Below are 16,447 nucleotides of genomic sequence, written 5' to 3' on the forward strand. Positions count from 1 at the left end.
ATTTTTCAACATGATGTTGATTTCAGTCAAATCTCCCAAGATGCCTCCTCTCCCCTCTTTCCCCCTATTAAATCTACATGATTTCAAAGAGTCCATCCGTTCTTGATTATATTTTGAATGGGAAATAATGACTCTTTGGTATTTAAAAACAATCCAGGAGTCTTAATTTCACGATGGACTTCTTCTTAATTAGCTAGTCATCCTACCTAGCGAACATACTCCGTTCTTTTTCCTCCTTTCCCCAGCATAAAAGTATGTTGCTTACACCTCTTCACCTTGGAAGATGGGGAGAAACATGCAATTTCACACACTCCTACCCAGTTTGATCACGTACTGCTTCCAGCTACTAACCTTTAGCTGCTGGCTTCCCATTGCCCGTCACACCCTCCTTGAAGTTTTAAGAGCTACTGCATCGGTTCACGCCAATCAAGACTGATACAACCCTGATGCGGAATCTGGGTCAAAGAAGCTTCCTCCTTTGAGAAGCTCACCTTGCCCCCAACAGCCAAAACCTGGATTCCAATTCCCACACACAGAGGACCTCGTGAGAGCACCGCTACCTGACCCCATTGTCTTCCCCAGCACGCTCAGCTCGCCAGCCTGGTTTCCACCCTGCTCCATGACATTGAAACCAACAGAGCAAACAAGAGAGAGCAAAGTATTGAGCAGTTGTCTTACAGAGTGTGTGGAGTGTTTGTGTTTATGGAGGTGAAGGGAAATTTCAGTATTTTGATTTGATAGGTTACACTTTTTTTCCCTTTTTAGAATTGCAATTGCAAGGAAACAGAAAAGGGAAGTAAAAGAGCTCACACAAAAAAAGTGCAAGAACTCCCTTTTTAAGTATTTTGTTCTCATGATACTCATTTATATGCCTTTTTTTTTTTTTGGTTTGCTTTTAAGTCTCCCCCCTAACAAAACACGTTAAAACTGTGATGTATTTCTTGTCCAATTATTTAAATTCATTGAGAAATGAACTTTTGGCTTTTTCTGTCATTCTCTCTTACAATCCTGGGTAAATTACCTGAGTTTTTTTCCATTGTACAAGTTATTCTTTCTTTTTTTCTTTTTCTTTTTTTTTTTTTGGAGATCTGTCTCTTACTTGTGATACTTGTGGTAAACACAGAGTTTGGCTGCTTTCAATTTGTTTGCTAACCACTTTTATTGTTTATTTTTTCTTATTCTAGAAATAAATTCATAACATCTGGAAGTTTTAAAAATCCATTATAAATCCAGAGACTTCCTTTGCTGGAAAGAGTGACCTTTCTTCTTTCAGAGTGATAGAAATACTGGGAGTTATTAACTTATTGAAAATTACATGAATTCTAAAGAATACTAAGGAAATAGATTACTTCGTATGTAGTTTGTGTGTTGTAAATCACATGCCACTTGATATTTATTAATCACCTCCTATATGGAAGGCCCTGTGACAACTACTATGGGGTATAAAAAGATGAATAAACCTGAATCTTACCCTAGGGTAGCTTTCTCTTTAGTATGAGATATAAATATCTGTAAATCCAACTAAGAGCCATGAGAAAGGTAAGGAAAGTTAGGGGAGGAGGAATGTATTTTGCCAGGGAATATCAGAGAGATTCGCCACATTAGGTAATCTGTGGGTTGAGTCTTAAAAATGGGGGAGAGAAAGATCACATAGAGATGTATATATAGGTAGAAGAAGGACCATTTCAGACAGAATGGCAACACAAGAAAAGGCATAGAACCAAAAAATATAGGTTAGATATTAGAAAAAGAGCTGTTGGATTTAAGAAGATAGTGCCTAAGTCAGGATGAACTGCATATTGGAAATTATCTAAGAGAGTATCAGGGAGGAGATGGGGAAATGGAAAGTGTGGATGGATGGACATGAAAGAATAGAAATAAAGTGATATTAATCTATTCAGCAGCAGCCAAAGTTGGGTGTTTGCATAATCAAGCTGGCATAATTTTTATGTGGAAACTTTCTACTTGGAGTGGTTATTGTCATTAGTCAGATGTTTTGACTTAATCACATCATGAAATGCATCTGACATCTGTAAAATGGTGAAGGGTAGAAGCGAATTCTTGCTGTGGGTCCCATACATTTTAAGAAACGTCTATATTATTAAACACCTAATTTTTTTTTCCACACTTTTGCTTATTTTTTTCCATAAGTTTAAATCCTTAAGGGATTCACCACCATACAGATTCTGTGTCCAATGGCCTTAGCAGGAGATTGCTTCAGAATTTGGCATGAACCATGCCTCTGTGTCCGTTGGCACAGCTCCCCAGGTTACTTTGGTTCTGTTTGGTTGGCCACCAGGAGTCACTGTGTGTCCTTTGTATGCATAAGACCATTTATTGCCCAAACAGAAGTCCGTTTTATCTCAGACACAAGCACCTTCGCCTTAAGAGGAGCTGTACGTTCCCTCTGGTTCTGGAGACTCCCCTGAAGCCAGCAATAATGGGCGCAGACCGCACTCTTCCAGACATACTTGCATTTTAGAAATCTTGTCCCCAGCAGGCCTTCATCGGCCCCAATATGGCAGAAAGAGAATGCCTAATATTTTGAGCGCTCCATTCCAACTCCATAATTTTTTTTTTCACATTTACCAATACCTACTGTGATCAAGGGACTGTTCTTGCTTCTATGCATGACTTTAAAAAGAAGCTGAAAAAAATAAAAATAAATAAAAATAAATAAAAAGAAGCTGAGGTAAAACAAAAAATAAGAATGCCCTATAAACAGGAATAAAATAAATACATACATAAGAATAAATATAAAGCAAAGCTGTTAAAATGGACATTGCCACATGAAAGCTAAGATTCCAGAGGGTGACAGTTGGATCCCTGGAAACAAAAGGAGCCCATTTGCCATAGCCACCTTCCACCAAGAATTTTTTTAAAGATTTTAGTTATTTATTTGAGACGCAGAGAGAGAAAGAGTGCACGAGGAGGGGAGGGAAAGAAGGAGAGAGAGAAGCAGACTCCCCACTGAGTGCAGAGCTTGACCCCAAGATCATTAACTGATTGAGCCATCCAGGAGCTCCCACCAAGTGTTTGTTTAATGTTGGTATTGTTTCATAGACCAATAGCATACCTAAATACAGAGCTTTTTTCAACTTGATTTAATGTACAGACAAAAATAAAGACTTCAGGCAATTATGACAGTATCTTTTGCACGAACAATAATACTAACCTGAAGACAGGTTGGTTATATAAAGTAATAGTCACAATAAGCTAAACATGGAAAGGCCACATTTTCATTTATTTTTGGAGAGGAAGGCAGATGGCTCTAAATTTCTGTGTCCTAAACAATTATTCGAATTAAAAGACCTTAAATCTGGACAAGTCCCTACCGTTGAATATCTGGATATAAAAATTTTGCCAGGAATTAAAGTCAGTATCCGTTTGAAACCTGTAAATCCAGTGAGTTTGGCGTTGGCCTAACTAACGCTTCTATCTGTAGATGGTGATTTGGACCTTCTTTTTATCTGCAGACAGAATTGGCTATGTTTGAAAAGCTATTGCAGCTGTGTTGGATATTGCTGAAAATTCCAAAGTATGACTCAGATGACAAATTATATTTGATATAGAGTCTAGTGGGATTTGCAGAAGAGAGTTTCAATCCTGAGAATGATTAAGTTAACTGAAGACCCAACAGGGAACTCCTAAACTCCCGCAAGATGTTGCATCCAGCTCTCTGTGTCACCTTAGTGGTAAAATTCATAAAGTAAAATCGCACTGTTCTGGGATGAGTCAGTGTGTTAGGTAATGAGACGCATTTCAGTTTTCTATGAATTTTCAAATATAATTATAATAATAATTATGATGGCAAATGAATCATCACTGAAACATAAGTATATAAAGATGTCATTCAAGAGGACATACTGACAATACTTCAGAAACTTTCAGTTTAAACACATATATTAAGGCAGTTTCCAGGAAATTGTACTTGCACAAATTTTTGTCGATCTTTAAAGTATACATATATGTATATATATATTTTTAAAGTGTATATATATATTTAAAAGCACACATATATTTAAAAGTATGTGTATATACATATACACATGCGCACCTATATATACATATAAACATACACATAGACGTGCATATAAACATACTCACAAATATGTGAATTCTCCTACATGCCCTGGGATTGGACTCCATCATCATTTATAAATTAGTGAGTATTTACTAACAATAAATAAATAAATTACAGCAATACTGGAAATTACATAAGGATTAATGGCAAACCAAAAATCAGAAGAATGGTTTTTTTTTTAATTAGCCATTAACCCTACAACTTTATTCTTCTCTTTTCTCCACCATTTTACAAAACCCCATTAGAAGACATTCAAAATACAGTGCCAAATTTGTGTTCACCCAATTCTTAACTTGCATAAAAATATCTTTACCACAATCAGTGACTAATCCAAGTGGAAAACATCTGAAAAAAAAATTGGAAAGCGTGCCATTTAATTCCAATCCCAATGAGTAATTTGGAGAGTCATGTAACCTCTTTGAACTTGGGGTAATTTTCAGCTGAAAAATACAAGGAAAGAAAAGCAGAACCTCAGTCATACCAGCAAAGGGTATAAAAAGGATGGATAGGAATAAAGAAAAAGAATGGATGGGATTAGAGATATGTCTCCAAAATGAGTACATAGTAGCACATTTCGTTTCACTAAATGTTGAGGAAGTGTGAGTCTTGTCCGAAAGTAAAATTTCTGGGCCGGAAAGAAGTCATTTTCAATATGTTCTGTAGGAACAAAAATAAGAGGACAATTAATTCTACCTTGTGGACTAAGAGGAAATTGAAAAGGGGGTCTTGAAGCATTGGTCACAGTAAACCAGGCAAATACTTGCCCGTCAAGGCCACTCCCAATGCCATCGCCTCAGTCTTGGGGTCTTGGGTCTCTCTACAGCTGGATGTGCCCAAGTTCTTTAACTACAACTGACACGTTTTCAGTCATATTTCTAGCTCAACTACACACACAGTGGTATTTGTCTAAATTCTTTTTAAGGGGAACCCAACCCTTCAAGTGCGGTTTCACACACGTGAACTGTGTGAACCGGCCCACCCCTCACGAAGAGCGAAGAGAACCTGCGTTGTGTTGCGCAGTCCTACGTAAGTCACCCTCTTTTAGGCTGCAATTCTGCTGTGGACTCAGTACATTTTTAAGTGACTCTTAGCCATAGAGACATTTTGAAGGAGCTTATGGTGATTTGAAAACATATAGAAAACGTCCATAGAAAATGATGCATCTCCTTGGCCTAAAAGAGGAAAATTACACGTAGGAGAGTGAGACTTGTCCTCCGTGGGTGTCTCCTGATGGAGACTTGATTTTCTCATCGCTGTTGTAGAGAGCACTGCTGACATTCACTGGCCTACTGAGTTCATCACAGCTGTGCTTAGGCATCCTCCAAGCTGTGCTTTCCGCTGAATTGGAAAAAATGGGAATTTGGGGTTGATAGTTTGCCACACCCTCGTTTTGCCTTGTCGTTCCAGTCACTCTCTTTGTTAAGGAAGAGCCAGATTAATCAGTGCTCTTGCTGGTGCAGGTGTTTAGATTTGTGTTAAAGCCCCAAATGCAATCCAGAGAGCAAATGACAGGTCTGTGTGGGCTGGTTAGTGTCCGGGCAGCCGGGGTGTATAGGAAGGAACAACAAAACACAGCAGCGACTGTACGTGCACTGCCCGAGCAAGAGCATAAAAGGAATTATTTTAAAAATAATATATCTAATTTTTCACACTGCAGAAAGATTCTGATGAAGAAACTCAACAAATTTCAAGTTTTATTGACTGTCCCAAACAATAAGGTAATACATAGAGATAGCTGGATTTTTTTTTTTTTTATGCACGTGTCAAAGACCCTGGGGGAAAAGTCGATCATATTTCTGGATTCGTTTGAACACAAGATTTTTTAGTTGTTTTTTTTTGTTTGTTTGTTTGTTTTTAGGTATAGCGTGGAAGGCAGAAAGATGTAGGTAAGAGTGTCTTTCCCCAACAGCTCCACTACGAGCCAATAAAACAGCTTATTTTCATGACTATTCAGTAGTTACTTTTTTTTTTTTCCCACCAAGTGGTGACTCTCCAATCTAAAATCAGAAGACTCATGAGAGATTGTTCCAACGGATTCTCTCGTCCTGTCATCAGAGGACGTCATCTACATTGGGACATCCTAGTGCTTCCGTGGCCGAGCCTAGGAGGCAAGTTAGCCACCGTGCATCCTCGCGGTGCAGATACACGTACCTGGGAGCGTACGAGCAACGTGTGAACTAGGTAAACAGTGGTAACACGAACCGAGAGAGAGACAGAGACAGAGAGAGAGAGAGAGAGAGAGAGGAACGCAAGTGTCAAGGATGGTCTTGAACCAGGTCTCAGAGAAGTGGCCTCCAAGAACTGCGGTGAGGTGCGGAGCATGATCTGTACCTGCACACGCAGAAACGGGCACCGTTAAGGTGGAAAAAGCAAAATAAATGAAAGTGGCTTTGGCTAGATGGCATCGACTAGAACTGAGGATCCCAGGTGGAGCACGCGGATGACCCGCGGATTGACGCTCAAGGTGTGAAGGGTTATTGTGCTCACGACAAACCCCTTGATGCTGTGGACCAGTGTGTTTGACTGACAGAAGGTGTTTGTCCCTCTTTCAAACATGACCCAGAAATTACTCCTCAGATCCGGGGCCCGCACTGCAAAACCACGTGAATGGGCTTGGGGATCATACCTGAGAACATCTGGACTTGCAAGAGTTCACCTAATCCTTACACCAAAGCAGATACAGTGAGGACTCGCCCTGGTTCTCTCCATGTGATAAGCCCTCTCCCTCCCTGTTTCTTACAAAGTCAGAACATGAAAAAACTCCATTTTTCTCCAAAAACGCTCTGTTCTGGCTTTCACGAGCAGCATAAAAGCTTGAGCTCTCACAAGAAACCGCTCTCTGGCCGGCTAATGAAATCTGCGCGGCGGCCGCACGGCTATTGATAAGGACCTGGGTGGTTAGACGCCCTCGGCAGGGTGCTCAGCTCACATGCTCGGGCGCTGGACATTTGCCTGAACCTGCCCTTCTCGCACCCAGACTGGGTGGACGGGAAGGCACAAAGGCTCTTCTTTCGACTAATCTCTCCCAGTTTCCTATTTAAATTGAGTCTGGGGCGGGGGGGTTCTGGCAAAACCCCAATACAAAGAGCTTGTAGGAAGATAAGATCTGCAGAGTGGCTGTGCCCCAGGAAGGGGCTGAGCGGCTCTTCCAGAGCAGCCCCGGCCGAGTGGGGGGGCGAGGGGCCCCCGTCTGGGCCCAGCCCGGCGCACGCAGGGCTTCCTGACCCGCAGCCTCGGGTCGTACAAACACGCATGGGAGCGAACCCCGCCACCAACTTGCACACAAGCAGCTGCACACGAGCTGCAGATGTGCTCTTTCCTTCCTTTGTGGGCTGTGTCTTCTATAAGGGAGAGAGACGTATTAATCATTTCTTTTACTGCTAAGGGGATGGGTGCTGCTCTCATATTTCAGAAAGGGGCTGGAAAGTGAGAGAAGCCAAACTTTTTCCTATTTAAGGCCGAAGCGAAGGAATCTCAGTGGCTGAGTTTTATGACGGGCCCGGTGCTGCAGGGCAGGGAACATCTGATGGTGCTACTTTGAGCTGCTGCTCTCCCCTCCTCGCTGCACAAAGAGTCTCATGTCTCACATTTAGACATGACGAGCTTTGTGCAAAAGGGGACCTGGTTGCTTCTCGCTCTGCTTCAGCCCGCTGTCATCTCGGCACAGCAGCAAGGTGAGTAGGCTGCTCTCAGGAGACTTCGCGGGGTTTTGTCTTTACTTCTTGCAAGCAGGAGGAAAGGGGAGACCGGCCTCCGAGAGGTAGTCGCCCCGGTCGCTCCCACGGCCCGGGCCCGGCCGCTCCTCCTCTAAGCAGCTGCTTGGAACGAAGATTGGCATTTTTGTGTTTCAGGGTTTTCTGGTCGTTTAAGATAAAGATGTTCTTGTGTTGACTCGTTTGCGTGTCAGCGGCACTGGAAGCCTTCTCCGTGGCCTCTGCAGAGCCCCGTCCCCACGGCTGACCCTGCGGCCGGGCCATCCGGAGGCCGCGGGTGGGGCCCGAGGGTCCGTGGGTCCCCGCGCAGCCGAGGCCACAGGACCGCCCCCCAGTGGGATCTCGGGGGGCTCCCCAGGGCCGCAGGCAGCAGACGTCCTGAGTGCATTTTACACGGCCCCGAAGTGCTAAGACTGCCTGCCGGCTCCTGGCCCGGGGTCCCCGTGTGTCCTCGGCCCGCTGTGAGGGTCTGGGCTTGGCCACGTGCTGTCCACTTTAACCGCATTTGCATTAATGAAGAGAATATTTTAAAAAATCGTTTTTGCCAGGATTGTTGGACTTTCCTGCAAACGAGGTAAGAGGCGCCGGCACCGCCAGGCGGGCAGGGGTTCGCAGCCTCCCGGTGACTGGGGCCAAGGGCTCCCCCGCCGTCCTCCCCAGCCTCCCGGCGTCATCATTTGATGATGTGACGCTATGTCTTTTCACTCATATGTTTCTCATAGTCACGAAAACACCGGTCACGCTGCCGAACAGACTTTCATAGAAATAACCCTTTAATGTTAAAGGTATCGGAAGAAACCGTGACACAGCAGCTCCTGTGTGCCCAGGGCCCAAAATGTTTACATTCACGTCGAGGTTTTGCAAACATGGGCCTGACAATGGCTTTTGTGTTTCAAGTAAAGCCTTTGATGTTGTCGAGGGTCACGTATGGCAGGGGACAGGACAGGACGGGGGACCCAGTGACGTTGCTTCAGTCACAAGCAGCCCGTGGCCACGAGAGGAGAGAAACACCCACACCGCCTGTTCCCCGAGCTCCTCTGCCCCCTTCCTGTCCCCTCCTTCTCAATTCTCCGCCCCTTCGGCTCTTTGGAACCTCCTCCTCCTCTTCATTCCTTCCCCCGCCCCCCCCATCACCCCTATGACCCCCCTGTCACCCAAGGGTCCTCCTTGTGCCTCCATCTCTTTTCTTCCCTCCTTCCCCTCCTCGCTTCCTCCCACCTTCCTCCCCTGGAGCCCTTCCCTCCCCCATTTCCCTCTCCTGGGCCTTCCCATCCGTCGGCCCCAGACACTACACCCCCGTCCTCGGCTACGGACCAAATGCATCCTGCACACCCCCAGCTCAATGAAGACATTTACCTTTTTTAAAGCTCTTAATTTCTCCTGATTTCTGGGAGGGGTGCAGGGGGGAGGGGGATCCGAGCTGCCATTTATTGGAAAGACTACAAACCTTTGGTGTTTAGTTCAAAAGACTGACAAAGTATTAGTAGTTGCCCAGTGGTTACCATCTTCTATAAGAAGCACTCTGGCTATGTCTTCTTGATCCGACTTTAGAGGGGAAAAAGGTGTTTAATGCCTTTACTGTTGGTGCATCACATAAGCTCTTTTTAACTTTTGTCTTTAGCTGCAGAAAATAATACATAGTCATGAAGTTCTGCTGCTGCATGTGTGTGCTTTTAAGCTCAAAAGAGGTTGACAAGGATTTTGTTGAGGTTTTTATTTTGTTTGTCATGAAAAAAAAAAAAAAAAAGCTTGAGTATTTTAAGATAGCACATCCTGTGTTTCCTGCAAATTTTACAAGAAAATTCTGTTGGTGGATTAGCTTTGGGAGGTTCCAGAAGGTGGACGGACAGACACTGACAGCCGTCGAATACGGGTTCTGGGTTCTTATCAATGCCCTGAGGGTCCCCGGGGAGAAATAGCAGAGCCCTAAGGAGTCCTGACCTCGGGGCTGGTCGTGCAATTTTTCTGGAGCTTAAAACATTGTCCTCACAAAGAATTTTGGTCCTTTCACAAGTTTCTGAGAGTTCTATTTAATTCATGTGTTTTATTCCACCAATGGAGAGATGTGGTCTGTTTTATATTTCCTGTAGTTTATAAACATGCCAAGTCTAAGCACAGAGCCTCTCCGCCTAGCGGCCAGCGGAGTTGCCGTGTGCAGGACCGGTGCCAACCCAAATGTCACACAGCTGGACCCCATGCTTAGGAAGGAGATTTAAAAGTATTACATGTGTGAATTCTAGGTATTAAATACCACGTTCCTGAGGAAATAAGTGCATTACTGATAAAGTGTTGCCCAACACACACAAGCACATGGTAACAATATTCAAAGACTTTGGGGATGAACTTGAATGTTAACGTCCATTTTCAAAATTCCACAGGTAATGATTCCACATCTAATGTGTCACTATTTCTCTGGTATTTGTCAAGTTTTTGATGTTAGTCCTTGTTTGGTGTTAGTATTGTAGCCACTGCCTGCTAGACAGATGCATAAATGAATAGATGGCTATTGTTAAGTAATATTGCTTCGTTATGGGCAAAGAGAGCAACTCTATTTTTTTTAAATTTTTTTATAAACTCTATTTTTAATTAAAAGTGTTGTAATGATTTTGCTTATATTTTACTCTCCTGATAATTTCACCGTGATAATTTCACTGTGGGCCTTTGATTGTTTTGAATCACAAAATAAATGGGCTTCACAGAACCTGTTCCCTATTACAGGTTATGAGAGTCTATTTTCCACTACGTTTAAGGACACAGTTAGTAATCCGTCAGGTTTTCTGGTTTGTGTTGCCCCCAGAATTAAAAATAGCCAATGCAGAAAATATAGCATAAAGTCACTAGAAACAGTTGTCCCTTTAAGAGGAGAGAACGTATAATTACTCATGTATTTCCGTGTCGTCATCCCACACCGGTTCGGGGCTTTAGTTGAGATAATACAACCCGGAAGTGATAGCGTAAGACCAGGACCAGAATTCTGTTGAATCCTAAGTATTTAGAGAACACAAAACATACATTCAGTCTCCAGGATCTGACTTTTCTCACTCTTGTAACTGTCCTTGAAAAGGAACACTAAAACCTTGTCTTTTGTCCTAGAAAGTACATCAGCAAATGCATTTCTAAAGGTGAAAAAGGTAGATTTTTGTCTGTGTAACACTCAACTTTGAATTGGTAAATAAATCTATTCTTGAAACAAGAGAAACCAAGGTTCAGTTATGAGCTAACCAGAGATTATCTTCATTTCTGTAAAAATACACATTTTAAGTAAATAAAGTATTGATACAAGACTTTGTGTTTTTCATTCATAATATCTCGCATTTCTTACCACCCACAGACTATTCCGCATCAGACAGTCTGATGTCCTATGTAGGTAAATAGATATTCTGATTAAATTCTGGACTTAAACATCTCACTTTCGTGAGTGGAAAGCGCGAAGCCGCTGAAACAATTCTGGGAGAGAAGGAGAGACGTGATCGTGAGCCTTGGACGGATTCAGCCTCTGGGTTGATTGTCTGATCCAAAGGCTTATGTTTTCCAGGAGTGGAGAGGAAGGGAAGGAAAAGCCCGTGTTTCAGCCCGGAGTCCTGGCCGGGCCTCGAGCGGTCACCCGGACAACAGTGCCATCTACTGACCTCACGGCTCCCGGGGGGGACGCGGGCGAGCCCAGGCCCCCGACGCCCAGGCTTTCACTCCGTAACATCAAGCGAGATCCCCGCCTTGAAGTCATTAGGAGTGGATTGCCTAAGAGTTAAGGCTTTAAAGATGAAAGATGTTATTGCCTTTGCTGGACATGAACATTTGTAAAGTTTCCAGGTCTGCAATAACTTTCTGGAAACGTCTCAGTGGACTGTTTCTTGTAAAGCAGTTTTCCCTGGAAAAAAAGCTCAGTCCCATTGCTTTCCACACTCAAAAAAAAAAAAAAAAAAAGGAAAGAAAAGAAGAAGAAAGAAAGAAAGAAAGAAAGAAAGAAAGAAAGAAAGAAAGAAAGAAGAAAAAGAAAGAAAAGAAAAAGAAGAAGAAGGTAGGGAGGTGTAGTGTAAAAAAAAAAAATCCAGAGTTTTCAAAGGGGGAAACTTAGCCTGTTTCATATCAAAATGACAACGGAAAAAATGAGATAGCTACTCTTCCACAAATCACTTGTTAACTGCAGTTTGGGGAGTTACACTAACCGCTGGAAGGTCTGTCTGTGCCTAATGAAAACACAGCAGAAGTGGATTCCTTTCAGATTAACTAATAAAACCCTTGTGTTTTCCATGACTGAGGTCAAGAACTGCCATTTAAAATTGGAAGTTAATGAACAAAATGAGAAGTTCAAAGAAGAGGGCAAAAATTAGAATGGCCAAACAATGTAAGAGTCAAAGAGCAAGGAGCCGGGACCTATTAAAAGTTACATTTGCTCTGAGAACTTGCTAGGAGAGCTCCAGTCCCTCTGAGGCCGGCCCCGAAGCCGTGGGGCAGGGAGGCCAGGGGCGTCCGTGTCCCTCAAGCTAAGTCAGAGAAATACCCCTTGAAACTACGGCATGTTCCTAACGTCCAGACTGAGCAGGGAGGCTTGTGGTGAAGCCAGAGGCCCCCGCATCCCTGCAGGTGAGGGTCAGGATCTGGGCGCTGCACCTCCGGCCTCCCTGTGCATCGCCGGGGGACTGGGCTCCCCTGAACCTGCTAAGGTGCCTGCGGAGGGTCCCCACACAACTTGTCCTGGAGGTGGTCCGGATGCCAGTAGGATGGCCTTGGGGACGCAGCTGCTTTCCAGAAGGTCAGGGGACCATAAACCACAGAACTGCACCCCACATGCTATCTTCTTGCTTTGAGACCAGACTGAAAAAACAATCTGTAGGCCACCGTCATCCCTTAAAAAAAAAAAAAAAAAAAAAAAAAAAAAAAACACTGTCTTCTTAGACTCTGATTTGAAGCTTGCAGGGCCCAGAAGCCGTCGTGGGGGAGAGCTCCGAAGCTGGATGTCCCAGCCCTCTGGGGCCTCGAGCTGCAGAGGATGCCCGAGCCGCATCTAAGGGTGTCTGGGCAGAGACGGGCCGAAGCTGCCCCCCTACCGTGTAAACCTGGGGAAAGTTATCCAACCTGCCTCCAATGCCCCGTGTGTAAAGTGAAGATGATGACAGCACCCAGCCACTGCAAGGCAGGCCGAGGACAGGAGGTGCCGAAGGCCTCAGACCGAGCCCCCCCGCACAGGGGACACTCTACAAATACTGGTTTTACCACCAGCGCAAAATAAAATTGCTGTAGGGAATTAAAGTGACCTAATGACTTCGTGGTAGGAATTTTGGTGATCAGATGTAAGATTTGGTGTTTGCCAACTGTAATGAAACAAGCAGAGTAGATTTTCTCCAGTGTCGCTATAATGTGTCACAAACCAGCTCATGTTATAGTGCGATCGCTCATTGTTAGACGTATGATACCTTTCGCTCTGATTATCTATTTTTATTTTTCACAGGACAGAATGTTAATCACCTTAAAGGGAATCTCTAGTTGGAAACATAAAAATCATATATCTATAAAGAATAAAGCAAGGAAACATCTAGAAATGATTCATAAAGTTCTTTGGTTTTTGGATTTGCTGGGGGGGATGAGAATATCAGAATCTGTCTTGTCCATGTAAAACAACATTTTGAAATTGAAGCTATCCACCCATATAGGTCTATAGATATTTCCTTGAAATTCTATATTTCCTTGAAATATATGAAATATATTGAATATATTTGAAATTGAATATATATGAAATTGAATATATATGAAATTCTGATATTTCCTTGAAATTTAGTCAACTTATCTAATGTATTTTAAAATATTCTGATAAATGTAAGCCCCAGAAACATATTTAATCAAAATGTATGATTCCTAAACAGCATCATTTAAAAGCAAAAGCCATTTCAGTGGGAAGTTGTATAGACTCTACATACTCACACTTATGAAATAGTCAACTTCCTAAAGTAACAGGAAAATAATATTGTGGTAATTTGCATATCACATCTGTTATTTTTAATTTTCAGATTAAAGAACACCTTTTCCCAGGAAAGGATTCAGTAGGAAGAGAAAAGAAAATAACAGTGAAACTTATCACTCAGGCTAAATTAGCAATTTGATTGGATGCTTTGGGGCATATTATTTTTACTCCAAAAATGGAATTAAGACAAACATAATTTACATTATTTTTTTACTCACAACAATAAAATTCTATCAAATCAGCATTTAAATTAACATTTAAAGAATGGAAACAAAAACAATAAAAAGAAAGTGTTCACATATCTAAACATATTAGATTATGTTACTTGGTTTTATTTTTCTCTGAAGTTTCAAAACAGAGAGCTAAGAAAGAAAAGAAGCTCAGAGAGATGATGTCATAGACCAGCTTCGCTTTGTTTTATATTTTAGGTCCTAGTAAGGAGATGGTTTAGTCTAATGCATGGCTTGTGTGGCTACAAATAAATTCATTTCAGGACTGTTCTTTGTAATAAGGAACAGAAGCACCAAGTGACATGAGAGATGGGGTTTAAAATTAATTACATTTTCGAACAGGGAGACTTCGTTTAAGCAACAAGAATAAAAGACGTAATCGGAAAAAAATCTATTTCTCGTCCAGTAGTAAAAATGAGATTATTTGCCTTTGAGTTAACATTTTTGAATTTCTGAATCCCATTTTCTAAACAATTTCTAAATGCTGCAAGTGGCAAACTAGAATATTTTATTCCTCTTGAGAACAAAACATTCTTTTTCTTGGCACCAGGCTATGGTGCCAAAACGGAGGGCGGGGAGACATCTGTGTAAGAGGCTTAGCTTCCTGGAGAACATATTTCCAACCATATTTTGTCATGCGCACAACGAGAAATTAGAGGAAACTGCCTTTCAACAAAGGTGTTTGAGATAGAGCAACAGAAGAAGGTCTGACTCTCAACCACAAGTTTCTACGGAAACTGACTTTTCAGGAGAGCCAAATTCTTTTAAATGTATGTGAAATATGTTATGGCCATAAACAAACTGCATCAACTCTTATTTTTCAAGTATTCCAACTTCCTTTTCCATAGAACAACATCACTTAAAAGAGGGAGAGAGAGAGAGAGAGATACAACAAAGTGACTCAAGCTTTATCTTGAGACCTTCGTGTTTTAAAAAGCGTAATGCATATGGCTTCTGATAAAATGTGGACCCAAGAGGCTAAGTCGCGACTTTCATTTACAGAGCGTTGGGTTTAACCCAACTCTAACAAATTCACTTACAATTTTTAGAAGTAAATATCGTGCCCGTTTAGCACAGAGCAAATGGAAAACGCTGGGTTGCTAGTGATGTGATGGTACTTTCAGTGAGACGTGAACAGAAGAGGGTGATTACTGAAGAACGAAATTTATGTTAATTTTAGGGCAGATTAAGAACCTAAGAAAAGATATTAAAACATGAGATGCTTGACTCTCCCTTTAACTTTCTTCATCATTTGTCTCTAGTAGGTCATCAGCACCCCAGAGCTAAGTTCTGTAACATGGCTCCTGCGTGACATGTGGAAAGATGTTCCCGTTCCAGAGTCAAGGAGTTGAAAGAATTATGACTAATGATAAATCAGCACCGTATTTTCTTTTTTTCCCTCCAGCTTTATTGAAGTATCGTTGACAAAATTGTGTGTATTTAGGGTACACAACGTGACCGTTTGATATACATTGTGGAACGATCACCCCAATGTAGCCAACGACTAGTTAGTGCCCATGGCTACCTTCCCGCGTGCGAGGGCCGGCAGCACCGAACTTCCAATCTCAGCAAATGTCGAGTTTACCGCGCGGTATCACTGCCTTGTGGTTTACATCCTGTACCCTGGGGGTATTTTCAAGAAGGCTAGGGAGTCCGAAATCCGCATTATTCATGGGGAAGTCTTCGGCTGAAAATCATCTGTCGCCACATTTCACATAATGTTAGTTTAGAGAAAGTTTTAAAAGGATTCATTTTAAGAATCGGGACTGTATGGCCTACAGTTTTAGCAAACGATCTTCCATCTCATTAGAGCCTTCAGACCTCTTCTGGAAGACCGTGAACCTAGTCCCTAAACATAAGCCTTCAGTTCTGCTTAGAGAAAAAGGAGTTTGGTGCCTCTCTCCCCTCTCTTGCTGTTCATCATGACATAAAAAAGAAACTGTGCTTCCCTTAAGCCTACGTTTCATGACACTATTAATAGACGTCCTTCACTTGCGTGAGGCGAGCATCGTGGCGTTGAGCTCTTAGGCTCCCGAAGTGGAAAGGAATGCCTCTCTGCAAGCTAAGACAGTATTTCTTTCCAATGTTCTCATATATCTGCTCCAAACATGGAGGAGGAACGGGAATAACTTTTTAAATAAACAGATTCTTGCCTTCTTAAAATCGCAGTAAAACAAACAAGCTTCCTTGCAGTAGCTGTAGAGCACGTTGGGGAATGGCCATGCACAGCACGAAGAGACTTTGAAACTTCCCGAGTGGATGGACGGTGTCACACAGGATCATGAAAGTCATTATCTGTAGCCAATAATGGAGAAGAGGAATGGAGGCAAGGCCAGTTTGCGTAGGGTCTATGTTCTGAAATTACCCCTTCTTCTGTGAATCTTTGTGAAGCTGGCTAAACCTCTAAACCCAAATTATTTAGCATGAACTTCAATCATTATCACTCCAGATATGAGAGGAC

The 16,447-nt window shown here is 42.5% G+C and overlaps 1 protein-coding gene across 1 annotated transcript in view; it reads left to right on the plus strand.

Annotated features, from left to right (window-relative positions):
• The first annotated feature begins 7,368 nt into the window (after positions 1-7,368).
• The window catches only part of COL3A1 (collagen type III alpha 1 chain), a 37,561-nt gene continuing 28,482 nt past the window's right edge, over positions 7,369-16,447 (plus strand). The window contains exon 1 of the mRNA XM_038585075.1: positions 7,369-7,758. Within this exon, the coding sequence (XP_038441003.1) occupies positions 7,680-7,758 (79 nt within the window). The 5' untranslated portion in view covers positions 7,369-7,679. The remainder of the gene's footprint in view (positions 7,759-16,447) is intronic.

The sequence above is a fragment of the Canis lupus genome, chromosome 36, assembly GCF_011100685.1.
Source record: "Canis lupus familiaris isolate Mischka breed German Shepherd chromosome 36, alternate assembly UU_Cfam_GSD_1.0, whole genome shotgun sequence".
Lineage (NCBI taxonomy): Eukaryota > Metazoa > Chordata > Mammalia > Carnivora > Canidae > Canis > Canis lupus.